The sequence below is a fragment of the Pelmatolapia mariae genome, linkage group LG2 (genome assembly GCF_036321145.2).
Source record: "Pelmatolapia mariae isolate MD_Pm_ZW linkage group LG2, Pm_UMD_F_2, whole genome shotgun sequence".
In the NCBI taxonomy this organism is placed as follows: Eukaryota; Metazoa; Chordata; class Actinopteri; order Cichliformes; family Cichlidae; genus Pelmatolapia; species Pelmatolapia mariae.
Window position 1 is genome coordinate 26,906,370 of NC_086228.1, and position 27,230 is coordinate 26,933,599.

A 27,230-nucleotide genomic window follows, 5' to 3' on the forward strand; every position below is an offset into this window, starting at 1 on the left:
ATTTTCTCCAGCTGGCTCTCTGCATTTAGATGGCTTGTATCGTTTTTACTTTTACCACACCAAGTTTTTTCCACAATCTGATTGCCTGCACACTGGGTCCTTTGCTGTCTTGACTACTGGCATTGATACCTTGGACTTTTCCTCGTCTTTGGGAGTCATGATGGTGTACGCAGTGAAGGAAGTCTGTTATGTGCTCACGCTGGCTATGCTACAGTTCAAAAGAAAGTTTCTGACCCTGACAATACCCACTACTAAAAATTCCACCCCATGTAATAGTATTGAATCATTTGGGCAAAATCTTTCTAGTAACAACTTTAAACATGCAGGAAAAAAGTAGTTACGGAGGAGAAACCATTACCTTGAATTATAACCTCCGACAACTCCTCACTTTGTTTTCTCTGGTCTTTCTCCCTCTTTCACAGTCTCTGCCTCTTTATATATGCAGACCAATAAAGCCAAAATGCTTTAAAAAAAAAAGACTTCATTTAATCCTGCACAGAAATACTGTAAAGCACACAAAAACACAAACAGCAGCCCAGACCCTTACTGGACTATCTCCATAGCAACAAAGTCAGTTCAGAGGGATATGTGCTTTTGGACATTCACGGGAAATTCTATTATCTGATTTCCTTCAGTGCTCTCCCTGAGACTTTTGATATGTTTTGGGCCTTAAGGGTATTACTCAATAACACACCCTGTCAGGCTAGGTGTGTGTTTGTGTGTATCCATGTTTGTGTTTAAACCTGGAGGTAACATTTTATAGAAGTGCGTATGTTGATGCTTGTTTGTGTATGATCTGTAAGCTATCACTGGCCAATCAGCTTGCATTAATGACAATATGTGTGTGTGTGTGTGTGTGTGTGTGTGTGTGTGTGTGTGTGTGTGTACACATATGTGTGTCTTAGAGCAACGCAGTATAACTGACATCCCCTCTGTGGTGTAATTTGTCCCAGAAGCCCAGGGCCAGGAAGTGTCTGTTGTCTGTTTCCCTCTTAACTCCTTTTCTCCCTCACCCTCCATCCTTCTCACCTCCTTCATCAGTCCTCTCTCTCCCGGCAAAGCAGTGAACAATGTGACCTCCTGCCTCCGAAAGACAGGGATTCCAGGGATTTTGGAGGAAACATTACACTCTCTCCCATGTTCCCCATCCTACTGCCTAGAAGCCGTTTTAGAAGACAGACTTAGCAGCATGCACACAAACAAAAAAAATGCTTGTATAAACACAAGCTTATGTAGAAGCTTACTCTTCCTCATATGATATAATATTAGAAGCTTGAATACATACGTAGGCGGGCACTAACGCCATCTTTGCCAGAAATCTGCACACATTACACACACTGAAGTGTGAATACTCTCACATGCATACACACCAGACTGTCTGTTACAAAGACTCACGTTTAAACAGTAAATGCTAGCTTGCTTGTACACAAACAAAAGCTTGCACAAATATATTAATGGGACACCGAAGCGTTCTTGAACTCAAAAGTCACTCTTGCTTTCAAAGACAAGCATGTGTTGCTCATCATTTTTGCACGATAACGCACAAAGACAGCTCCTGTCCAAGGCACCATTCACACCCATAGGCCCTCTCACTTTCCCATCACAATCCTCATTAGAGGAAAGCCCTCTGGAGAGAAGCTCATCAAGAAAAACCTTTTAAACAAACCAAAGGTCAGCTGTACAGCATGTAACCACAGCCTTGGAATCATACTCATTTCTCAGATAAAAGACAGCATAAGAATGTTCTGTGCTTTTTCTCCTGTTTGCTGACATGAGAGTCTGTAAAAATCCACAGTTTTGGGGGGGGGACCTTATTATGAATTCTCATCACTGGTGAAATCCAAATATGCAATTTCTAGATAAGTTCAGGGGTCTGACGGAGTAGTGAAGTACAGGCCTTTCAGGGGTGGGTGTGGGGGGGTTTCAAAAGGAAAGATTCGCCAAGTCTTTACCAATTCTCTAAAGCAATGTTGCGCTGGTTCAAGATTGATGAGGGGACTCGTATGACAACTCTGAGGAGCTCTCCAGGTGGCTCAACTGGGCCTTAAGGCGTGTGAGCTGCTGCACTGAGGAATGAGAGTGTCTGCAGCCATGAGTGCACTCATAATTGCAAAGTGAGGAGCATGAAATGCTCTCACACAAGATAAATGTGTCAGGTGTGCATCTCTGTAATAAGAAGATCTTTCCCCCAGAAAGAGCTCTTTCTGTCGACCACATTTGAGGCTCGGGATAGAAATGGGTTGCGAGGGCTTTATTGGCCTGCTATTTAAAATAATCTGAAGGACAATTAAACTAATTTACCGCTCCTGCCCTGACCATCTGACAGAATTTCTCTTTAAGTGCCTACAGACAGATACTTTACTGGGATTTTAATTATTCTGCCTCTTAGTTCAACTAAAGCACTAAATACCATTTAATTGCACCATTTTCAAAGTTTTTGTAGCATTAAAGCTAGAAATCAGTCCGTTTTCTAGGTTTATTATTAAAAATAAAAAAGTTACATTTTTGAGAAGAGCCATGGTTTCTGTCCTGAAAAAAGTAGTGATCCTGAGAGATTAGCTTAATTCCTGAACACTAGTCACCACCACCTGCTACCACCACCTTATAACAAATGCTCAACAACATTGTGTAGTTTCAAAATCTACAAGATTTTCCAGCGATCAGAGCATTTGTTAACTTACAGGGTAAACATTCAACTATCAGAGTCAGCAAAAGGATGCAAAAATATCACTCGACAGTCCACCTGACTTGTATAAATGCTGAAAATCTGACAGCAGTCATATACAACACTGAACAGTACTTTTCATGCATGACTCGGTATTTCATTATCAACATCATCAGCATCAACAGCTTAGTAGTAGTCGGCTCTTATTATTTATCCACTTAGGAATCGTGACAGTGAACAACACCTATGGGACGACCACTAAGGAGTCTAGTGGACCCGGTGCTACATTTTCTGCATTGCAAACATTCTCCCATTCACTTTTCTATAATACTCATCTTCCGTAAGAAAAATGAGTCTTCTGCAAGAGTCATTTGTGAGTAAGAAAAGAGTCGTAGAGAGGAAGTTATGTTTATAAAAATCCCAGAGCTGCTGCAGCAACATTTCCCCTCAGTTTATTTATGTACCTACAGCATAGTTTCCCTTTTATGGGCTGGTCATAGCTTTTGCTCTATCATTCATCTTCTGACTCACTTTTCCTCTCCTTTCCTTTTGTCACCCACCCTCGTGTTTTTACTTGTTTGCATTTTTCGATCTGCTGTTTGTTTCGGTCTCTTTCAGCATCTCTTTCATTCTCTGTCACTTTCTGTTTGTAGCTGTCCACTTACTGTTGCCTCATTCCCATCACGTTTCACATGTCTGTTTGACTCTTCTATCGTCCATCTGTAGTTTTTCTAAACCTTGGGTTGTGAACCCAAAGATGAAGATGTAATTACTTTTAGGGGTTTCACCCCCTTTCCTCTCCTCATCAAGAAGCTAAACTTAAAACCTCCATACTTTTAAACTTTGTGGTTACAGGAATTTGTTTTTTTTCTCCATACAGAGGCCATATTCCCAGAATGTGACTGTAAACAGAGCAATGCATCAAGAGTAATACTCAGCTACACAAACACTCTTATGGTGGGATCAAAGATTATGTCCAGTAAGGAACACTGGTTCTGTTATTTTCCACTTTATCTGTTTGTTTCCTTTCCTGCTACCTGTGCCACTCTTCTCCACACCTTCATCCCTCTCCTCCGTCCAGATTATTTGTGTTTCAAGTGTGAGGAAGGTGAAACGCTGTTCTGTTGCACAGATATCGGACCAGGGAATAGCTTACCTCAGGTGCTCCCACTCTTCTGTCCTAAAAGGATTTTTCACTGATCCTGAACACAACTTCCTGAGAATTACTCACATTTGAAATGCAGATGAAAAAGAATGAAACAGCGAGGCTATCTCCAAGTCAGCATCTTTGCATTCTTACATTTCCTAAGATTACACTTTGAAATGACCCGTAAAGGCTGAGTCTGCTTTCTTAGTGCAGCCCACTTGACCTGGACTAGAATGTGAGTCTGCATATAAAATGTTATTTTAATTTCACTGTGGACTTTCATTTTATTTCCCTTCAGGAGAATGCTCTTCAGGATTCAACTATATTTTGACCTCACAAAGAGGACTGAATGCTAATGTGCTGGTTTTTAATGTATATATAGTTTAAAATGTTGCGATATGAGAGCCTTTCCTCATATTGAGTATTTTTGTCCTTTTACTGTAAGACAAGTTAAAACCATCTCTTATAAATTCTCCCTGAAATGAGAAGCAGCATTTGGTGTGCTGGTGAGATAATCAAGTGACTAATTGTGCAGCGTCTGATTTCTGCCAAAGGGGGGGCATTTTATCCGCTGGCAAGGAGAAATCCTATTTTGCCTGATGATTTTTCCCTCAGAGGATAAAGAGAAGATAGTTGGAAGAAAATGAGTACAATTACAGCAAATAAAAGTGGGGAGATGTCTGTCTGTCTGTCACGTTTTTAGCTTGTTTTAGGTTCTTGTTGGCAATCAGTCCCACTGATAATGGAAGTGCATTGACATAAGAGAATAAAGACCCCTAACTACACGTGCACCCATCAGTGATCATCTCGTCTGTGCTGTGTTTTTCTTTCTCTGTCTGTGTTTATGCAAGTGTGTAGCTGCGTGTGTATTTTCCTCCTTGTGGTTTACACATGCCAGATGTCTCCTACACGTGTGTTTCAGTGTTCTTGTAATCCGTCTCGCTCTGTCATTTCTGTCTTGTAGTCTAGAGAGTGTGTCTGGGAACATCGCCGCTGTCAGGTGTCATGTGGATCTGCCTGTGCCTGTCTTAACTCACAAACGGATGGGGTTTTATTGTTCAGAAATATTGATTATTGATGATTTGGGGGCTTTGCTAACATTGTTTTTATGTGTTAGTGTAGCAGAGATGGATGGCCTCTGCAGACAGTATGTTTGTGTGGCTATTGGACTCCTGCCATTGCAGCAAATGACTGCACTGAAAATTGAAGCTCATGCTGTGAAAGCAAGAAAACAATATTACTCTTTCATGAAGCAAAAAATAAACAAAACTCAGCGGAGTCTATTTAGCTGTTTAGCCTCAAAGGAATTAGCAGTAACAGTTGAGTAAAGCATTGCCAGGAGTACAGATTACCACCTCATTTGTTGGTGCCCTTTTCTTCACAATCGCTTGACATGGCAATAATTAATGGTGAGTGAGACTTACTGATGTAAAACAGTGGCAGAAAGCTTTGAGGAAGGACTTTATAGAAGTTCATCTTTCCCACTGAAAATCCAGAAAATAATAACAGCCCGTGAGCAGACCCAATTCTCCAGTTAGCTGACAGCGCAGAGGAGTGTGTATCATTGCGTGTTTTATCTGTGTGTGTTAATGAGAAAGAGAGAGTGGTGTGGCTGGACTGTGTAGGCTACACATACATAATCCCTGTTGACTTGCTTGGCTTGCCATTTGCTTTTGGTTAGGGTCCCCATCAATAAGAACATTAAGCTTCTTTTTAAGTGCTTTTCTCTCTTTTTTTCTTCTTCTTCTTGTAAAACAACATTATTAAAGTCAGAAAAATCCCCAAACTTTTAGTTTTCTTGTTTATCTCCATTCTGAGTTCACAGTGCTTCATGGATGAATTGGCTTTTCTTCTCTTTTTTGTGGATTAAAAGGATTAAGAAATAGAAAAAGATGGAGAAAGAGGGTGTAGAGAGGAAAGAAGTTGGGGAGAAATGGACCACACAACAGAGAAATGGAAAAGAGACACGGGGGAATTAGTGAGGCAAAGACAACTCAAAGTGTGGGATGTAAAAATATGATGCATAGGGGCAGTGGTGTGTTATTTAGTGTTTGCGTGTGTATATATGGCTTAAAGGGGCACATGAACAAACACAAAGAAAAAGTTTCATATGCAAAGACACTTAATGAAGTTGGTGGAGACTTCAACATTCAACATTCCTAATGAAAACTCTTTGTGACTCGGAGACTGATAATTATTATATTAGCCACAGAGTGAGACATAATTCAACATATATATTAGAGGATGTCACAACCTTTTTCTCCCCTTTCTTATCCTCCTTTCAATTAAACCACACCACCTGATTAAGTGGTGTTAGTAGGTCACTTGTCCACCTGATGCCCACTTGAAGAGACTCACGCAAAATGGGTCAAATTTCCTTTGTGCTTGCAGATTCACATGTGCATTTGTGTTTGAATCCGTGATGGAGATGAGGTGGCTCATGGAGAGAAAATACAGCATGGATTCAGACTGCCACATTTATTTAAAAAATGAAAAATAAACAGGAGTCTTCTGTCACAATTACTGCTGTCCCTCCACTATGTAAACAAGACTTTAGGCTGTATTTAGATTTCCCATATGACACTAACATTCCATCAAAATGTGGTTCACTGTAATCCGCTTTATCCATGAATACAAAGTTGATGTGGGACACCAGGACACCTCTGGGTGTTTGTCTTTTATTTGTAGTTTGCCTCAAATGTATGAGTGTGGGTGTGCATGCAAGTTTGTGTCAATGCGGCATCAAAGTCATTTTCTAATTTGCTGTTTGCATACAGTGTGTATGTGCATGTGTGCGTGCCCCTCTGTCCTTGCTCTCGATGCCTGCCAGCCATTCTGTTGTGACGGAACAGGTGCAGATGAATATGAAACAGGTCGGCACAGCTTTTAGGGGACTTTCGCTTTGTATGCACACCCATTTCAGAAACATCACGTAAGAGCAAACTGTCCTCCAATCACCATCTTTAGAACACCTTTTTAGTGTCGAGTACTAATGTCAAACATATTTCATAGACACACACAGGTTTCAAAACAAATAAATCACATTTGAATAAATAGATCTTCTTCCTTTTTTTTAAACTGCAATAGACCAGCAGTGTTATTTAAATGCATTTAATGTTTACCATTATGGGTAACTCAGGCACTAAGACTGTAAGACAATTGTAGAATAGGTGGACCTATCCTACGATTAAATAACCCCGTTAGTTCTTACAGGCACTCTCCAACCTCACACCTTTTCCCTGTTCTCTCATCACTCCAGTGTGAGACATTCCCCACGCCGGGCCAGAAATGGCACTGAGTCAGATTTGTCTCACCACCGACTAAAATTATACGGAGGGACACTGACGATAGATAGATAGATAGATAGATAGATAGATAGAGAGATAGATTTTTACAACACACGTCCTTGTCCGGTGACGTGTCTCTAGCTTTGTCCCTGCCCTCTCCTAATCTCTCTCTCTCTCACGCACGCGCACGCACGTACACACACACTTCCACAAACACACACACTTGCAACCCAGGGAGGAGATGGGAAGCTGTGTGCTGTTGCATTTTGTCTCCCATTAATATCTCCTTTCATCTCATTTTAGTGGCACTGGATCGGAACACCCGTAAGAGCAGACAGTCTGTAGTGTGAATTCAGCAAATATCGATCCTTTACTGATAAAAGGAGAGCCAAATAGTTCGACAGCGGGCATCGCTGATTCCTCTGCGCGCTGTACAAGCACAGGCTAAGTAGTTCTAGCCGACTGCGCACAGCAACGCACAAGCACACGTGTGCGCACCAGCGATCGTCGTTGAAGTTCAGCACCTCTGACAGAACCCAGAGTCACTTGGATACTGCTACAGTAGCCAGTCTGTGCGCAACCACATGCTTAGCGAGTCGATTTGGATTTAAAAGCCAACAAGTGGAAACTCGCGCTGTGTCGCTTTGCTGTAGATGTCTGATCCGCGCTCATACGGATTTAAACAGTTCGATTCGATGTGACAGGAGACCCTGCGCTATAATCATACCCGGCGACATATGGTCTGTGGGGGTATATCTGAAACTATCGACCCACCGCTTTTTCACGGCGCGTCCTCGGTGGCGCTGGAGCAGACAGAGCTGGGGACGCTGAGGAATGCGGAGCCGAGATTTTGTCTTCTTCAGTTCACCTGCGGAACTCTTCGCAGCTCACACCAAAGTAAGTAACGTCGCTGTGGGATTCCGCAAAGAGCGAAATCACAATGTCAAGCAGTATTTCGAGAAATCTATAGTGTCACTCTGGGCTACTTTGTAGTGCTTTCGTGGTGGCATCACCATGTCCTGATCCTGTGTCCTGCGTTTTGTATCCGTGACCTTGTCAGACTAACAGAAGCGCACGTTGATATTCTTATCCTAAAACACTATTTTCAAATTGGCCGCAAAGTGACATCTCCTGATTCTTTGTATCGCTTTGTTGTATCATAAATAGAAAACTGGGCAGGCTGAATAAAGAAAGGGTCAGTAGACTCCATAACCTTAATCCACATGTTTTCATTCACCAGAAGACCAACGCTGTCGGTGAGCTCGCAAGGCGCCATGCTGAGACAGATCCTCCTCAACTCCACCGACACCCCAGACTTCGACCTGGTGCTCGTGGCACAATCCACCACACACGCCCCCTCCTCTCTGAATGCCTCCCACGGTGGCTCTGTAAGCGTGGCTGCACTCCTGAGACCCACCACGGGAAGAGGGGGAGGAGGACTCCGGGAGGGCGAGCTCCACAAACCGGACCTGATCACCTACATAGTCATGTGCCTGCTGCTTTTCCTGTTGGTGCTGCTTATTGTGTTCTTCATCAACTGTCAGCTCCGGAACTCTTTCTTCGCCTCCATGCCATATGACAGATCACTGAGAGAGGCTCGGACCTCCTACAAGTAGGCCAGATCCCACAGGTCCAATTTCTTGGATTACTGGTATTTAGAGAGACTCGTGTCAGGGGGGTTAAGGACGACCCCTGAACTGCTGCTGCTGCACATACAGTATTGGACAAATGAAGTTGTTGCATTTGTTAGCTGTCTTGGACAACCTAAGGCCTCAGTAACCTGGAATCTGTTCAGTCAAATACTTGTTTATGTTATATGATGCCACGTCTTTAGTTATAAGACTCATGATACCAAATCAAAAAGATGGCAAAGAGGAGTGCAGGTCTACGGCTGGTGGAAGGATAAGTGGCCAATCATTCCTGATCTAATTAGAGACCCACAACCTTGTATTTACTGATAAATAATTGCTGAAACCTTCTTGTACACAAAGCGTAATCAATACTATTCCTTTACAGCTATGCTCCCAAGCTTGTGTTACCTTATTTTATTGGCTTCACATTTTGGCAGTGACTATGTGGAAGTGAACCTCTCTCTTTCTCTCCCCATCTCTCTCTCTCTTGATTTGATTTGTCTAATTAAAATATGTTTCACTTTGCCAACATAGAAATGATCTATACAGTAGTCTGTATGTGAAATACTTTGTAAGACTGTAACTTAACTGTCTTGTCTTGTGAAACGAAACAGTCACCAGACGATTTCCAACCTTTTGTCCATTGTAAAATTATCAAATGCCAGATCGTTGACCTATATCGTCGCATAAAGATATTCAAATGTATTCTGAAGTGGCAATATTCTCGTCTGTACGCCTGTAAATGAATAGCAAAGCTGAAAACGATGCTGCAGCGGCCGATGTGAAGGGCCAACTGTTTATCATCCAAAGCGTCCGTAGAGGGGCTTTTACGAGTGCCACAGGGCTGCTATTCTTATCGTGCACCTTCACTTTTAATTAACCTTTCTCTCGCAATTTATAGCCCTAATATTCTGAAGAATGAAGACTCGAGGCTGAAAAGTATGGCGAGTCCTTTGCGATAAACCAAACTGTTGTCTCCTTCAGTGCCACTGGTAATGCGCAAATCCTCACCAATCCTGTTGTTGGAAAACATCTCTCACATACCAGGACAGCTAAAACGAGCCTATCTCTGTAATCCTGTGCCCGCGCGCGTGTGAGTACGGGACTTGTGCGCGTGTAATGTGCGCACAGGTTTGTGCAAGTCCGAGTGCTGAATTTCAAGTGTTGGGCTTTATATCTCAAAATAACCTAAGCCAGGGAAACTTAAATGTTTATCTTTAGGATATTCAGTCAGTGTTTACTGAATGCTTCGTTTGAGATGCGAAACTGCACTGGAGAGCTAAACGTGGTGACTATTTTTGTCTGTGGTGCAGCCCTGAAATCACACCATGTAAGTGGGAGACAGAAGGCCAAATTTGCTCAGCGTTGTGCTTATTTGGAAGATTCTGTGGGGGAAAAAAAGAAAAAGAATAGGGCAATTATTTAGCACACTCAGAAAATTGGTTATATTCCTTCCTTATGCAGTGATTCACTGCACATGCATTGTGTATCCATTTTCTAATCATTGCCCTGTGCCAATTGCATTTGTGTATGAAAATAAATCAAAAATAAAGAACAGTACAGAGCAGGAAACACCACAATTGCTTTCTACTAGTCAATTAACTTTGTCTGACTAGCCGTAGCCTATTGGCTCTGGTCACACACTACAGCGCCTGAAGTTGATATTTTTTACCGGTAGGTGGAGCTCCTAGTCTGGTTAGTTCTATGCACAATGTGGTTACGAAGCAAAAAAAGAAAGAAAAAGAAAGCAACAAGCAGAGGACCAAAAACGACGTCATTAACCAAATTCTGTTTTAGATCCAGCCTGTGGGAATAAGATGAACTGCCTGCGATTAACAAAGAGTGTGCATCAATAAAAGAGTAAGTAACAGTTTTTAGGTCAGTCCTACACCTAGATTTTCAAAGACTTAGAATTATGATATTAATATAAACCCCTAAAAGAACACTTAGCTTTTAGGCTACATGAAATTCAGTAGATTTTACTGGAGAAAAAAAAAGTTATTTCATACCTCTCTTGACCCGATTTAGTGCTCGACTGTAACGCTACTTACACTTACAGGACACTTCATTCAGAACACCTTGTTAGTGCTGGTTTACATCCCCCTTTTGCTTTTAGAACTGCCTGAGCCGTTGATACAAGGCACGATGGACACATGGTTTCTTTTCCTGTACACCAAACTGGGACTCGACCATCTTCTATTGTCCAGTGAAAACTATAGCCTCAGTTGCCTAAAGCTTCAGTGTGGTACACAGTGTGGTCTCCTGTGCATGTGCTTAAAGGTCCAATGTGCTGTGCATTCAGAAATGTTCTTTTGAATACTTTGTTTGTCACAAGTGATTATTTGAATTACTGTTGCCTTCCTATCAGCTTCAAGCAGCATGACCACCCTCTGACCTCTAGCATCAACAAGGCATTTTCACCCAGAGAACTACCACTCTGACCATTCTCTGTAAACCATTGTAATGGTGGTGTTGAAAAGTCCCAGCAGATAAGCAGTTTTTCTGAAATATCATGAAATATTCAGATCAGCCCTGTTGGCACCAACAATCATGGCACATTCAAACTTAAATTACCTTTCTTCCAAATTCTGATGCTCAGTTTGAACTTCAGCAGGTCGTCTTCACTATAAATGCATTGAGTTACATTGTGTCACACACACACACACACACACACACACACACACACACACACACACACACTAATATATATAATTCCACATGTAATATATATAATAATTCCGTTATATATCTCTTGCTCATATTCTGAGGTAGGCTTGGGTAGCATGGGGGCCTAGTGTTAGTGCTCATACAAGAGGGCCTCAGAGTATTAACTACTCCACCACATCAAAAGGAGCCAGTTGATGTGGTTCAGGCATCGGAGTAGGCCGCCTCTTGGTTGGATACCTTCCCCAGATGAAATGGAGAATAGGGTCTTGGCTTCTCTGCTTAGGTTTCTCCTCCCTGTGACACGGCAACAGATAAGCATAAGAAAATATATGTATAATTTCTTTATAGTTTGTTTCCAATAATTGAGGCTTTCTTGTAATGTTTTTTAAAGTGCTTATAAACAATAATTCACCAGACATTTTTAATTTCTTTCAAAGATTTCCTTTCGACTTTTTGTAATTTTTTTATTTATTAACTTTTAGTCCACATCATCACCAGACAGCTTTTAAGCCACTTAAAACTGACCTATGAAACATTCAAGGGTAAAAGGCAGCTAATCCAAGGGGTGAAACTGTGTTGTCTACACATAACAGAGAACAGAGAAAATAACTCATTTTTAAATTGTATTGTTAGGCACTTTGTTACTTGCAGCCTACTGCAAAAATCTATAAGTTTCCTTTTCTTTAGTTGATAAATGCCAAAGATAACACAGTTTGACATAAAAAATTGTTTTTTAGCAACAAGGTGATTTTGCCATGTCTAAGAATGGTGTGCAGTGTGTGCTTAAAAAAAATTGAGGTAACTGAACAAGTGGAGAAAGAAGTTGCAAAAGAAGAAGTCATCAAAATGATCTCAGTGGAAAGGTGTCATTTTCAAGTAAGGAAAACACATATAAAAGGCTGAGGAATGTCAAATGTAGAAGTAGAAGAGTGAGTGTCCACATCCAAGTGTAAAAGACAGTGAAGGCTGTCATGGTTGGGGGATGCATTTCTGCCAGTGGTATTGAAAATTTTGTCAAAACATTTGTAATTATAAATGCATAAAAGTACCGTCAGAGTTTGACCATATAATACCATCTGGAAAGAATGTGATTGCTTGATCATTACTTCAACATTGTTGAAGCAGTGTGGGATCATCTTGACAGACAATTGAACAAAAGGCAGCCAATATCCAAACACAAGCTTTGGATAGCATCCTTTAACAAGCCTGAACAGAGACTAAATTTAATTTTAAAGAAATTACATAAAGAAAATAACTGTATAAAAGTTAAAGCTGTGTTGAAATATAAAGGTGGTCATACTAAGCATTGATTGCCAAGCTTGTTAGAATTGTACACATGATCGTGTTGCCTTATATACTGTACTTCCATCTACATTTGCACATATTTTAATAGATTTCTGCACATATTTTCCATTTTCCTAGCAAAACATTAAGAACTGACGGTTGGCTAAAGACTTTCGCACAACACTGTATAGAAAAGCCTGAACTTGCTTGCATTCTACAGTATACATAAAAAAGCTAATTAAAGTAATTGCTCTGTTTTAATCATTATATTACTATCTGTAGTGGAACTTCCAGCAAGGTACTGCAACATGTAGTTTGACTACTAGATGATACCACATTACTTCCCTCTATAATAGCAAGTCAACATTACTACTTACCAAAAACTTTTATTCTTCCAGCTTTCTTTTTGTTCTTTTGAAATTGACATTAACTGTGCCTGTGCTGCTTTCTTATTCTAGCATGCTAGATTGCTTACCTGACATCTGAAGTGTTTTTTGGGGGGTGGGGCGGGGGGGGTTAGGTTCCATTTATGACACAAACACAGCTGTGTCTGTTTCTCCCGTCTTTGTCATGTAAATATTTCACCGGTTATTAGTCTCAACTTGCACGGCATGCCTGGAAACTGTCTAGCCGATCAGCTGCATGCTGTGGAGTTAGAGCTGTCAGATAAATCCTCTCAGGTGAAGCGGCAGAACACAGGCTCCTCCCCCCTCCAACTACTGCAGAGCGGACTGTCAGAAGAACAGGAAGACGCCTTTACTGCTAAAGACGTACTTGCTTCCCCTCTGTCAACCAGGGGTTAAAATTAAAAAGTTACTAACTTCTAACAGCCATGGAAACAAATTGGGAACACACCGTCGACCTAGGTCATTGATAACACCAACTTACCGCTCGCGCTGTGGTCGTCGAAACAACTCGTGGATAGCGGAAAGAGTTTTTTTGTTTTGTGTTTTCCTTTACCTAACCTTACTGTTACAAGCTAGCCTAGCTGAAGCTAAGGTTAGCTCAGATAGTACCGTATACATTCAGGACCTAAAATCCACGTTTCTAAAAACTTGGACTTGTGTTGCATGTGGGAAATAATAGAGTGGCGTCCTCACTTTGTATTTTATTAACGCAACAGGTTGTTTTCGTACTTTTCGTCTCGAGGAGTTGTCTTGGGCTGTGCTTTGAATTTCCCTCCTCCAGTGATACCGAGAGGCGGCTTAAACAGGGGCTCGTTTTGTCTGTTGGCTTTTTACCAAATTATTAGCAGCACTGCGCTAATTGTAGCTAGTTAGCCTGGGCACTAGCCTAGGCCCCTGGGAATAAGGAGTTGGCATTTTCCATTGACGTTTAAAATCTAAAAAAAGGGATTACTGTTCCACTTGTTTATTTTGACATCCAATTCAAGGAAACGGATTAAAAGGTAGAAATATGGATCAACAGACGGGGAGTTCTGCCTCAGCTGCTGGTCCCAAGAAGGACAAGAAATCAAAGAAAAGCTACGATGATGGAGATGGAAAAAAGAAATTTGTGAGTATCCCACTGGTTCAACTTCCTGCACCTTTATCATGTAACCATCAGTGGGGGTGGGCCCCAAACTGCTGCACTAAACCACTGATTGTCTTCCTCTAAAGTTTTAAGTAAAGCTACAAAGCGGCGAGCTGCCACTGTACCTGTAATTACTTTCGCCCCCTGGAGCTGGCTTCTCACCAGCTGTCAGTGCAGCTTGAAATGGTGCTCAGTAGGATTCACGACTGAGGTCAAAGTACTAGAAAGTCAGCATATGAGGAAGTAACTGGCACTTTAACTGCGAAGACATAAACTCTCCCATAAACCTTATATTTTGCAATCCCAACGAGCTCTCGGTAGCTCAAGCACCAAGCCTTTCATTTGCACATGTGCAGTTAATAATTAGTGTTTTCTTCTGCAGAGTGGGTTTTATATATGGAGTTGCTATGTAAAGCAAAAGTATTTAAATAGAACTGTGTACGTGATTGAAATAACTTTCTGTGATAAGGTGGGGCTTAAATCTTCCCAAGGTGACTTAATCTAAATTACTTTAGGTGGTTTCTACTTGGCTTTGTCAGCATGTATGATTCAGCGTGGTGCGTGCCTGCCAGAGTTACCAGTAGTGATGTCTGTCATCAGCAAACTGTTTTGTAATAGAACACTTGGTCATGTCTAGCAACAGGTGAAACCTGATAAGGTGAAAAACGGTAACCATAGAGGATGCACAGACCAAGTAAACGGTTTATTTCGAAGAGTTTTCAGTCCATATTAGAGCCCACTTAATTAAATATTTGGTGCTTTAGAGCCAGGTGAAAGGAAAGGAAAATGTTTCATAGAGCAGGTGTTTTTTTCCCCCATGTCTTTTCTTTAAGACTTGTGTGTGTGTGTGTGTGTGTGTGTGTGTGTGTGTGTGTGTGTGTGTGTGTAACCAGTTGGATATGTGCCCAGAGATACAAACAGCAAGCATTTGAACTTTGAGGCCCTGTTTTTGTGACAAAGACCAGCATATTAGGGTATTTTACATTTCCTTGCAAAGTTGCATGCTCAAATAAGTGGTGTAGTGACAAGCTGAATATAATATAGAGCAAATGTTTGGTTTTGTGCTTATGCAGCTTTGGAAAAAATATGTTTCTGTTTGAAAGACAAATCAAATTAAGGAAACTGTTGTGGCCATTAACGCCTAGTATTATAGCAGCGTTGATCTATACACAGGGTTAGGTAGGCTAGGCCTACCTAAAGTAAATATGAGTCACAGACAGAAACCAATTGTGCAATCACCTGAGATAACAGTACATAACTGAGTCTATTTTTTACGGAGTATGCCTGAAAGTGTAAGTTAGCTTCTGCATGCCTAGAATAATTTATGTCCTTGACTACAATGCACTTCTGTTTGTGAAATTGGAACCCTTTTTTGGAGAGGCAGAGAATTTGATTACACCGCTGTGAGAGTTTAGAATTCTTTGGTCTACCTGATCTACAGTGTGACATCAGCTTTCTCAACTCTTCCATCTTTCGCTTTGACTTGTCTATGACTTCATCATGTTCCTGTTTCTTCTCATTTTAGACATACCAGTGATACATGATGGAGTACGTTAGACTTATGACTAGGAATGAGAATTGAAAACCGGTTGCATTTAAAAACTGGCTTCTGTTAGAATGCCACCAAATCTTTCAACTCTGTTTAGGAATGCTGGCTTGTTTTACTGGTATTTGGACTTTGAAAATTAAAATCTGACCTACAAAATAGTCAGCTGCATTTGTTTAAGTAAAATAATAGATACTTTCTGGCCACTTTGTTAGGTACACCTTGCTAGTACCTTTCTGTCAACCTGCTGAAGTTCAGGTTCCTCTGACTAGGAAACTGTTTTTCAATTTGTTGTCCAATTTTGGTGAGCCCATGTGAATTGTAGCCTTAGTCTCCTATTCTTAGCTGACAGTTGCAGGAGTGGAACCATGGTGTGTTATTCTGCTGCTGTAGCCATTTGCTTCAAGGTTTGATTTCCCATGTATTCCTATCAGGTTGAATCGGCTGGCCATTTTTCTTTGGCATCAAGAATGCATTTTCACCTACAGAATGGACACTCACTTGCTAGATTTTTTTTTTTTTTTTTTTTTTTTACCATTTTCTCTAAATACTTGAGATGGTTGTGTGTGGTTATCTCAGTAGATCAGCAGTTTCAACCATGCCACTTGCAAAGTCATTAAAAATCACTCTTCTTTCCCATTGTGATGCTTGGGTTGAACTTCAGCAGGTCATCTTGACCATGTCCTGTCCTTTGAGCTTGTTTTTGGTATTCTTATAAATACTTATCTGTTTGTGAATATTTTTTTGTGTGTCTTCTGTTATGCGATCTCTCAGTTTAATCATGATATAGTTTGCTAGACAGTGTCATGGTTTTTGGAAGAGTCTATATGAACTTTGCAAACAACAGCGCCTGTCAAAAGTGACATCACAACAACGGACACCCACCACACTTTGGTGTCATTTCCACTTGATGTGCGCCTCTTGATCTTTTTGTAACCCAGTGCAACTGGTTTGGAGACATAATTGTAAAAGAAGTTATGCCTTTACCATCAAGTCAGTGATATATTATTGCAGGACCGTGCAGATTACAGAGAGGGAGAAACTTTGAAAACAACTTCATAATCATATAATAATAATGATAATGATAATAATAATGACAATAACAACTATAATAATAATAGTAGTAGTAACATCATTTGGATCAGTAGTAATGCAAAGGTTTTCTTCTGAGATTTCAGGAGACTGCACCGTGCCTATCATGCTTCAGGTGTCAATATGAATGGTTATGGGGCCGTGGTGATGTCACAGACATCCATAATAACCAGTGCAATGACCATAAATGAGGCATGAGATGTATTTTTTTTTTCTTTCATGCAGTATGTTATTGGAATAGCTTCAGCTTTATTTCACATCTATACAAAATCTGGCTATTCAAGTATACTAAAGTTGTGACAGATGGTTATTTTTTTCATATCTTCAAAAGAGAGATCTTTCTATTGTACTCATCACAATAATTTCATTATTTAGATGTTTACTAACCTAGAGCTCAACTTGTGTGTAATGTTTACTACGGCTTGGCCCACAGATGCATACTGTAGTGATATAAGGCTGTGTAGGCATGTCTGTAAGCTGAAACATGTGCGTGTGTTTCAGTGGATTTCACTTCACACAGACTGTGTTAGCCATATATAGCCTGCAGTTAGGTTTATCATTAGTGTTAAAAATATGAGTCAGTGTGCCTACAGTGAACTTATCCAAAGGTGTTTTGTTTATAAAGCAGATCATTTTAGCTGTGCTCCCTAAAGAGCTATCTCTGTTCTTCAGGCCCAGAGAGACAGAAAAGAGCAGCATCCTTGCTGTTGACATAAACATGCTTACTCAACCCAGCAGGAAGGCACGGTGTGGATTAGCCAGGGATCACTGCCTTTGGACAGCTGTTTGGAATACAAGGTGAATTCTAGATCAGAGTCTAGCTCTGGCTATTGAGTTTGGCAGTAACTTGCATTTTTTTCTGGGGCACCAGAGATAGCTCTCTGATTTTTTTTCTTCATAAATTGTTTTTAGATAACTGGATGTTGGCATTTTATAGGATCATTTTAGCTAGTTTGATGTTGCAGTGGGTAAAGTGTTAAGACAGAATAATAGTGTTTCAAGTTTCTGAAATTTGAAACTATGTGAGAGGATGTCTTATGCTATAATTTAAATGATTGTTTCCTATTTTGACTTTAATCATCATTGCAAACTATGTAATGTTTTATTAGGTTTCTTTAGTAATTTATAGCATAAAAGAGATGTAGATTTTATATTTTTCCTGAAAGTGGAAAAAGACAGACCTGTTGAATTTAAAACAAAAACGTACTATACTACCAAAATATACATTCACATCCAATTATTATGTCTACCTCATTTAAAGTGGTGTGGGCCTCTTTTGCCTTCGGAACTGCCTTAAGTCTTTACGGTATAGCTTTAACAAGGTGCTGGAAACAATCCTTAGATATTTTTGTCCTTATTGGCATGATGCTATCATACCTTCCTGCAGGTTTGTTAGCTACAAGTCTCAAGACCCTTTCTTTCAGATCAGATAGCTTTGTTCAAGTCTTTTATTATCCAATTTAGATAAGCTCATATGATTGGTAGCCTCAGTTTCCTACTCTTAGCTGACAGGATTGACATCAGCTGTGGTCTTCTGCTGCTGTAGTTTATCTGCTTCAAAGTTGGACAGAGATGTGTTCAGAGATGCTCTTCTGCATACCTTGGTTGTAACATGTGGTTATTTGAATTACCTTCCTATCAGTTCAAAGCAGTTTTACTATTTTTCCCTAAACTTTGGCATAAACAAGGCCTTTTCACCTACGGCCTGTCACTGGACACTTTCACTTTTTCTGACGATTCTCTGTAAGCCCTTGAGGTGGTTATGTGGGATGATCCCACATAACCACCTCAGTAGATAAGCAGTTTCCAAAATCCTTAGACCAGTCCATCTGCTACAATCAACCATGCCATGTTCAAAGTTATTAAAACACCTTTCTTGCCTTAATGAATTGAGTCATTTCCATGCGATTAGACATCTGTGTTAATGAGCAGGTGTATCTAAGAAAGTGGCTAGTTAGCTCATATTTCTCTCTTGAGTTGAGGAAGTTGGAGTTTTCCAACCTCAATTGGCCAGCTGATTTACTTGTCATGTAAATATTTATAAATAGATGCGATTTTGTTTAAGCTTTAGATATTAGTAGTCATTAAACATTTCACTTATGAGGAGAAATGTATAGCAATAATGCCCTTAGTCTCTTATTACAAAAATCTATAGCCTCTTACTGATTATTCTGTCCCTTTAACTATATTAACACACTTGTTTCCTATTCTGAGGACAACTGCAATACACTCAACCACTATAACAATAAAGGACTATTCTCTTCTATTCTAGCAATAGAAAAGAATAGAACAATAGAATAGAACAACGAGGTAGTTGTTTGCCACACTGGACATGGGTTTGAAGAGTTGAATGCAAGTTATTATGTTGGGGTTTTTTTTTTTTTATCATTAAAAGTCTGATTAATAGCAAAGATAAGTGGATCTTTCTTTTAAGCATAAAATCTCATGCCTGCTGGTGCCTTTGTGCACCAGTGCACCAACATCCTGGGGAAACCACCTCAGCAAATGTGTAATTTACCATAACTGCACAAATTAAGCAAGTCAGGTCATGACTCTTTAGTCACACATAAAGTCTGGCTCAGTGTCAAGTACAGTAGTTAAGACTGCTTTGGTTTACAGTGGGTCTGCTTTGCCCACACTTTCTTTCAGACATGTGTTTTTTTTGTTTTTGTTTTGTTTTTTTATTAATCTCTCTGCATTTAAATGTGATGGATTCAGGTCTGAATGAATATCATGGTCAATTCAATGCAAAAGTCATGACAGCAATCTTAATAGGTTGATTCTACATTTGCATTATCCTGTTCACCAGAAAACAGTGTCAACTGTCTGCAGCTGATAAGCTGACATGCACACGATTACACGTGTGGCTGTAGCTCAGGAGGTAGAGCAGGTCACCTACTGATCGGAAGGTTGGTGGTTCGATCCCTGGCTTCTCCAGTCTGCATGTCAAGTATCCTTGGATACTAACCCCAAGTTGCTCTCCGATGCATCCATCGGAGTATGAATGTGTGTGAATGTAGTTAGAAAGCACTACGTATAGAGAATGGGTGTGATTGGGTGAATGTGGCATGTTGTATACAGCTTTGAGTACTCCGGGAGAATAGAAAAGCGCTATATAAGAATCAGTCCATTTACCATTTACATGTGAACGTCTCCTTGTAAGTAATTTGGTTTACTAAAACCTTTCTTTTATGGAAGCTGCCCTTAGCAGCAATAACATGTCGGGAAAAAAAAAACAGTTGATTGGAACATGCTCACATTTATTCAGCACAGTGTAGGATATGTTTGACCTCATGCATGTGTCCCCATGTTCCTATTGTCTAAAATCATACTTATAGCAAATAATTGTGTGTAATACGTAGTGCTCTCATCACTGACCTTGGGCTCTGAATGATTCTCCCACTTTAATGAATTAATTAAGCCATCAGTGTTGCTTATCCTATGTCTTAAAAGGGCTATAGGTACACCCAGACACATGGGTTCCTGTTCCATGCATCTCAGGGGAAGAAGAGCCTACTGTGAGATGAAGAATAGGATGACTGAGTGCCAGCATGAAACTGGAGTGGTTAATGGACTGGTAGTGGCAGGGGCCTCTTGGCTCAGCGTGAACAGCAGTATTTTACAGAGTAAGGCTGAGGAGGGAAAGCAAGTGAGCCATCAGTGAGTGGAGACTGGGGGAGGCAGAATGAGAGAGAGAGAGAGAGACAAACTGAGAAGGAATGAAGGGAGGAGTGACAAAAACCAAAAGGAAGAAGCCAGAAAGGTGAATATATAGATAAGGAGATTAAGTAGGGCAGAAAATGTGCACTGGGTGTGCAGTCAGTGATAATAAGTTACAGGTGGTGTGAAGCTTAAATGAGTCAGTTGATTCTACAAACACAGTTGCAAGGTAAATGGGTGCTGAAAAACTGGGAGCAGAAAATCTCTGCAGCCCCTCTTTATGTGGTTGTAATGTCTGATCATGTTGCACCTGTGATCACATGCTAAATTGGTGGTTTGTTTATAACTCAACTCAACACAACTCAGCTCACCCAGACAGACACCTCACGATACGATATTATAGAAATACTTCAATCACAGTATGATATTTTTGTGATTTTTAAACATTAAACAATTTTTTGTGACATGCTTAGTTTTGGAATAATATGCTGCAATTTATCGCCTGTTTCAACTGCATTGGATAAAACAGATATCAAAGTTGTCGATATCTGTTTTATCCAATAAGATAATTAATTTTTTTTAGTGCAGAATGAGATTGTCAAGCATACTAACACTATCACTAAAACTTGATATAAATGTTGCCATGAGACAGTCAGTTTCCTATTAGTGTGATAATCAGTATGCTTTTGAATGTATTCACTTGGTCAGTCAGATGCAATAGGTTTCTGATAATACAGCAGTTAATTGTGATTGAATGATTGAAAATAACATATCTGTTGCTGATAAATTCATATCTGGAAGCCAGTTAATTCAAGTCCCCTCACTCACTAGGATTCATTCAGACTTGTGATAGGAACAGGTAATCTGTATACATTCATAAATTAGACAGCAATTATTTGCAAACCTTGGACAATCTCAGAGTGATTGCAGACAGGGTCAGACTGCAACTGCTTGCAGAAAGTTTACCTCCTATCAGCAGCAATGAGCCATCTTGTTTGTAGTATTCCCAAAGTGCTTTCATTTATTTGATAAAATACAGATATTTGGTGTCCCTGTATTAATACAATATCACCAGACAAAATAGTGCGATACTATGCTCTAGCCATTTTTTCACCTCACCCCTAGTATTTATTGGAACAATTAACCCAGTGAAAAGTATAAAATTATGTAAGATTTTAAAATAAGAAGAACAAAAACAAAGAAGAATAATACAGAAAGGATAGTTTCTTCTAGAGCAAGCAAATCCCCCCCACCAATAGAGAATGGTGTGTATATATACCAAATACAAACTAAATTGTTAGCACTTTCTCTGATGATTTGGCCAAATGCAGAATCTTCGTTTTTAGGCCTACAACTGAGGAACAGCAATGACACTCTACCTTCTGTCAAAATGCATAGTTTTTTATGCTTAATTAAGAAGATCAAGTTGACCACAGACAGGTGAGAAACTGAAAGTCTGCCTGCTGTTTACACTGTTCTGTTGACATCAGCCTGGCTATAGGAAGCTTGTTAACTGGTTTAAGCCACACAAAACAGTGAATGAGGTAGAATCTATACAACTCTGGATCAACTACAAGAGAGTGAAATTTCTGCTAACTAACAGATATCCACTCCACGCTGATGAAGAATAAATCTTGTACAACCAAAAATTGACAGATCATTTGCACAATACTAAGAATAAATATTGAATTGTATGTCTGGGTTTGGGGTTTGTGGTTATTGGATAACTGCTAATACAGTCAGGTCCATAAATATTGGGACATCGACACAATTCTAACATTTTTGGCTCTATACACAACCACAATGGATTCCAAATGAAACGAACAAGATGTGCTTTAACTGCAGACTGACAGCTTTTATTTGAGGGTATTTACATCCAAATCAGGTGAACAGTATAGGAATTATGACAGTTTGTATATGTGCCTCCCACTTCTTGAGGGACCAAAAGTAATAGGACAATTGGCTTCTCAGCTGTTCCATGGCCAGGTGTGTGTTATTCCCTCATTACCCCAATTACAATGAACAAATAAAAGGTCCAGAGTTCATTTCAAGTGTGCTGTTTGCTTTTTGAACCTGTTGCTGTCAACTGCCAGGATGAGATCCAAAGAGCTGTCACTACCAGTGAAGCAAGCCATCATTAGGCTGAAAAAACAAAACAAACCCATCAGAGAGATTGCAAAAACATCAGGCGTGGCCAAAACAACTGTTTAGAACATTCCCAAAAAGAAGGAACGCACTGGTGAGCTCAGCAACACCAAAAGACCCGGAAGACCACGGAACACAACTGTGGTGGATGACCAAAGAATCCTTTCCCTGGTGAAGAAAACACCCTTCACAACAGTTGGCCAGATCAAGAACACTCTCTAGGAGGTAGGTGTATGTGCGTCAGAGTCAACAATCAAGAGAAGACTTCACCAGTGTGAATACAGAGGGTTCACCACAAGATGTAAACCTTTGGTGAGCCCCAAAAACAGGCAGGCCAGATTAGAGTTTGCCAAACGACATCTGAAAAAGCCGTCGCAGTTCTGGAACAACATCCTATGGACAGATGAGACCAACATCAACTTGTACCAGAGTGATGGGAAGAGAAGAGTATGGAGAAGGAAAGGAACTGCTCATGAGCCTAAGCATACCACCTCATCAGTGAAGCATTGGGGTGGAAGTGTCATGGCGTGGGCATGTATGGCTGCCAGTGGAACTGGTTCTCTTGTATTTATTGATGATGTGACTGCTGACAAAAGCAGCACAATGAATTCTGAAGTGTTTCGGGCAATATTATCTGCTCATATTCAGACAAATGCTTCAAAACTCATTGGACGGCGCTTCACAGTGCAGGTGGACAACGACCCAAAGCATACTGCAAAAGCAACCAAAGAGTTTTTGAAGGGAAAGAAGTGGACTGTTTTGCAATGGCCAAGTCAATCACCTGACCTGTATCCGTTTGAGCATGTATTTCACTTGCTGAAGACAAAACTGAAGGGAAAATGCCCCAAGAACAAGCAGGAACTGAAGACTGTTGCAGTAGAGGCCTGGCAGAGCATCACCAGGGATGAAACCCGGCGTCTGGTGATGTCTATGTGTTCCAGACTTCAGGCTGTGATTGACTGTAAAGGATTTGCAACCAAGTATTAAAAAATGAATGTTTGATTTATGGTTCTTATTCTGTCCCATTACTTTTGGTCCCTCAAGAAGTGGGAGGCACATTTGCAAACTGTTGTAATTCTTACACCGTTCACCTGATTTGGATGTAAATACCCTCAAATAAAAGCTGACACTCTGCAGTTAAAGCATGTCTTGTTCGTTTCATTTGGAATCCATTGTGGTGGTGTATGGAGCCAAAAATGTTAGAATTGTGTCGATGTCCCAATATTTATGGACCTGACTGTAGATAAGCAGCTATGATAATTGTTTAATATTATTGGTTTTAAAGTGTTGTTCAGAGTTGTGAACGTCAACTACTGCTAGTGAAGAGAGAGGTTGTGTGCTTGCCTGGCTGCAACAGTGCTGTGTGCAGTTGTGTGTGCATTCGAGGCAGGGAAGAGAGCACTGCTTGTATTGATAGAGTAATTTTTAGTATCGATTAGTACCTTAGAATGGATTTTTTTGACAACCCTAGTCTGGCATGTCCAGACTAGGCATTCCCTGCCTTGAATGCACACACAACTGCACACAGCACTGTTGCAGCCAGGCAAGCACACAACCTCTCTCTTCACTAGCAGTAGTTGACGTTCACAACTCTGAACAACACTTTAAAACTAATAATATTAAACAATTATCATAGCTGCTTATCTATTAGCAGTTATCCAATAACCACAAACCCAGCCACAGGTGGTCACAAGATGGTGTACTCCTGGTGTTCCAAGTCTGGATAATTGGCAAATAAAACGTGCTGGTCCATCCTCCGGAGCAAAACCTGTGGAAATAAGGGAGCAGCCGAATGTACCTTTTATCTAACATCCACATTAGCCACATCACTAGAATGATCCTAAAGGGGTGAGCATATATACTGTAGTCCCTGTTTGCTCTGTTGCTGTTGCACTGCACAGAACAGAAAGCAGCTGCTTTCTCTGAAGCCTGTTCCGACTGGATGTGAGAGCTGAGTTGTGTAATAAAAATTCTGTGAAACGCACACACTGGACTGCAGAGCAGGTACACCACTGAATTACAAATACTTAGAACGTAATCTCATCTGGGTTGTTGGGTGTGTGTATTTTGGTTTTTTTGTTGTTGTTTTTTTTTTAAGTCAGACTTCCACTATTATCTTTGCTAGGCTTTTTTGATTAAAGGTCACTTTTGCAAAAGAGACATTTCCTGTTAACATGTTTTTTGCCTTAGAAAATATAGGACATAATTAGAGCATGTTAACATAAAACTGCGAAGTAGAAGTGTTACGGATGCATGCATATGGCCGAGTGAGTTTGGTTCAGCATGAAGTGTCTGTCGCGTATGCCCTGTTATAGTTACTGTCAGAATGAATGCATGTTTATCTCTGTTTTCTGTTTGCATTTTTCAAACAAAATAATATAAAAATTACATGAGGTGGAAAAAAAATTAAACCAACTGCCAAGATATATGTTATATTACACAAATGTATTCAAGTCTTATAAATCAAAGTGTTTGTGTTGCTCCTCTGAAGACACACGAAAAATAAGAAATGTAATCTAATACATTATCTTATTTTCAAAGTTTCGGTGGGTTTGTCTATTTTTACGATTTAACAGAGTTACAATCACTTCAGACAATGAATACATAATGCAGCTTTAAAACAACATGTAGTGGGAGACTTGGTCTATATTGGCCACTCGTACTGCAACTAAAGATTATTTTGGTAATCGACTAATCTAAAAAAAATAAAAATAACGGGACAATGTAGCTACTCCTGTTTAATGGTTTACTTTCGCATTTTCTCTCTGTGTTTGCTTAGTAAGCATCATCAGTAAGAAGTTTTCGACATGTAAGCTAACATTTCTTTTTAAATTTTATTTTATTTTATTTGTTTATTGGCCACAAAACTGCAAGGAGAGAATTGTGGTTGTCATCAAGTGTTCTTTTGTATTCCATATAGATGTGCTAGTTGTTAATCATAAGAGAGAGTGGGGGGAAAATAAAGAACGGTCAACTGTCATTCACAAGAAACAGAAACTGTCATCACAACTCCATCTTGATCTTGTCAGATGGAGTAGGTTTCATTTTTGGGTGTCAGTAGTGTGCATTGTCTGTACAGGAACACGCCTTCCGGTCTGCAGTAGCTTAGAGGTGTGTCTGCTGGTTGCTTGTGTTTTGTAGTATGATCGAAAGAGCCAGTAGGACAAACTGAGCATTCTGTTTCTGTGTCATTCTTTGTCATGCTCATTTTTCCTCACTTATATCACTTCACCAAATGCCCATGTGCACATGCTGCTTACATCTGTTGAATATTTCCAACACTTTAATCCACTGCAACTTGAAGGCTGTTCAGTTGAAACTTATTAAACAGGCTCCACTGTTGCAAGGCTGTTCCGTTAAAACTTATTAAACAGGCTCCACTGTTGCAAGCTACTTAAATAGCCTCATCACAGTTGGTGTTCACGCTTATTTTGTCAGTTGTTACTTCTTACTTCTCCTATTTTTTTTAAAAAAATTTTTATTTGATTATTTTTTTCACATTGTGTGCATACGCATGCATGCTCAGTCATATACACACACACGGAAATGTCAGTGTTTCCACCCTGCTATATTATTTCTCAAATTCTAAGGGCTGTGGCAGGAAGTTGTGCAAAATAGCGAACAGGATGCTTCCTTATTCGTCCCCATTATAACTTAACCTTATCTCTCTCTTTCCTCCCTTTCCATCAATTGTGCCAGGAGCTACCAATGGGCTAGCACATATGTTAATGGTCTCTCTCAAAGGCTTTACTGATTTAAAAAAACAATGCAGGAAAGGGATTTATCTATGGAACCAAATTGACATGTTTTACAGGTTTGAGATGGACAAGTAACTGTATGTCCTGAGAAAATTGGGATGCTTTTCTACTGTTGAGTTTCAAGGTCCAAACATTTTTAATATTCTGGTCTCTACAAAATATAATCCAGTTGAATTTGTTATGGTGTTTTGACTGAAGTCTACCCCAAAATGTGCCACATACATAGGAAGTGGCAGTCCCTAACCTTTAACTCTAACAAAATCTTAAATGCTTAAAAAATGTGTTATAGTAATACAATAAATTTTCTATTTATTTTTAATGATGAAGTTCCTGACACATTTTGTTTTGCACTTTGTATATGTGGCGTGTCTAATTAGCTGTTTCCTCTAGTGTTAGTGAAAGACAGAAGTGTGAAAATAGCATACTGTAGTTCTTAGATGCTACCACTTCTCATAATGCCTTTTTAAAGCTTGACACATGTTGCTCTTGACTTTCTGATGGTGTGAATTAGAGCCTTTTCCTGACTTTCTCTCTTTTAATAAGCTTTTAAAAACTTGTTATTATATTAATGTTTAGCTGATTTTAAATCTTAAAATATTTCTGGCTGTAGTTGTATTATTATAGGCCAGTGGGTCAATGAGCTATTTAATGATTATCGTGAATGTATGTGTCAGTCAAAAGCTTATTGTTCTAGTTGTATGATAGGGTTAGGATTGGGACTGGGAAAGATCTAGCTTCTTAAGCTGTCACTATACTTCTTCTGAATTGCCTGTTGGATTGTTGAATAGCTTGCCAGAATTTTTAGAAGGTGTCAC

At 39.9% G+C, this 27,230-nt stretch overlaps 2 protein-coding genes across 2 annotated transcripts in view; both read left to right on the forward strand.

Annotated features, from left to right (window-relative positions):
* Positions 1–7,292: 7,292 nt before the first annotated feature.
* On the forward strand, positions 7,293–10,283 carry LOC134636716 (small integral membrane protein 32-like). The gene is made up of 2 exons (XM_063486838.1): positions 7,293–7,996; positions 8,340–10,283. Exon 2 carries the CDS (start codon positions 8,374–8,376, stop codon positions 8,713–8,715), a length of 342 nt encoding a protein of 113 aa, XP_063342908.1. The 5' UTR covers positions 7,293–7,996; positions 8,340–8,373; the 3' UTR covers positions 8,716–10,283.
* Positions 10,284–13,418: 3,135 nt separating this feature from the next.
* Positions 13,419–27,230, forward strand: part of LOC134634220 (protein diaphanous homolog 1) — a 47,224-nt gene continuing 33,412 nt past the window's right edge. The window contains exon 1 of the mRNA XM_063483292.1: positions 13,419–14,196. Within this exon, the coding sequence (XP_063339362.1) occupies positions 14,098–14,196 (99 nt within the window). The 5' untranslated portion in view covers positions 13,419–14,097. The remainder of the gene's footprint in view (positions 14,197–27,230) is intronic.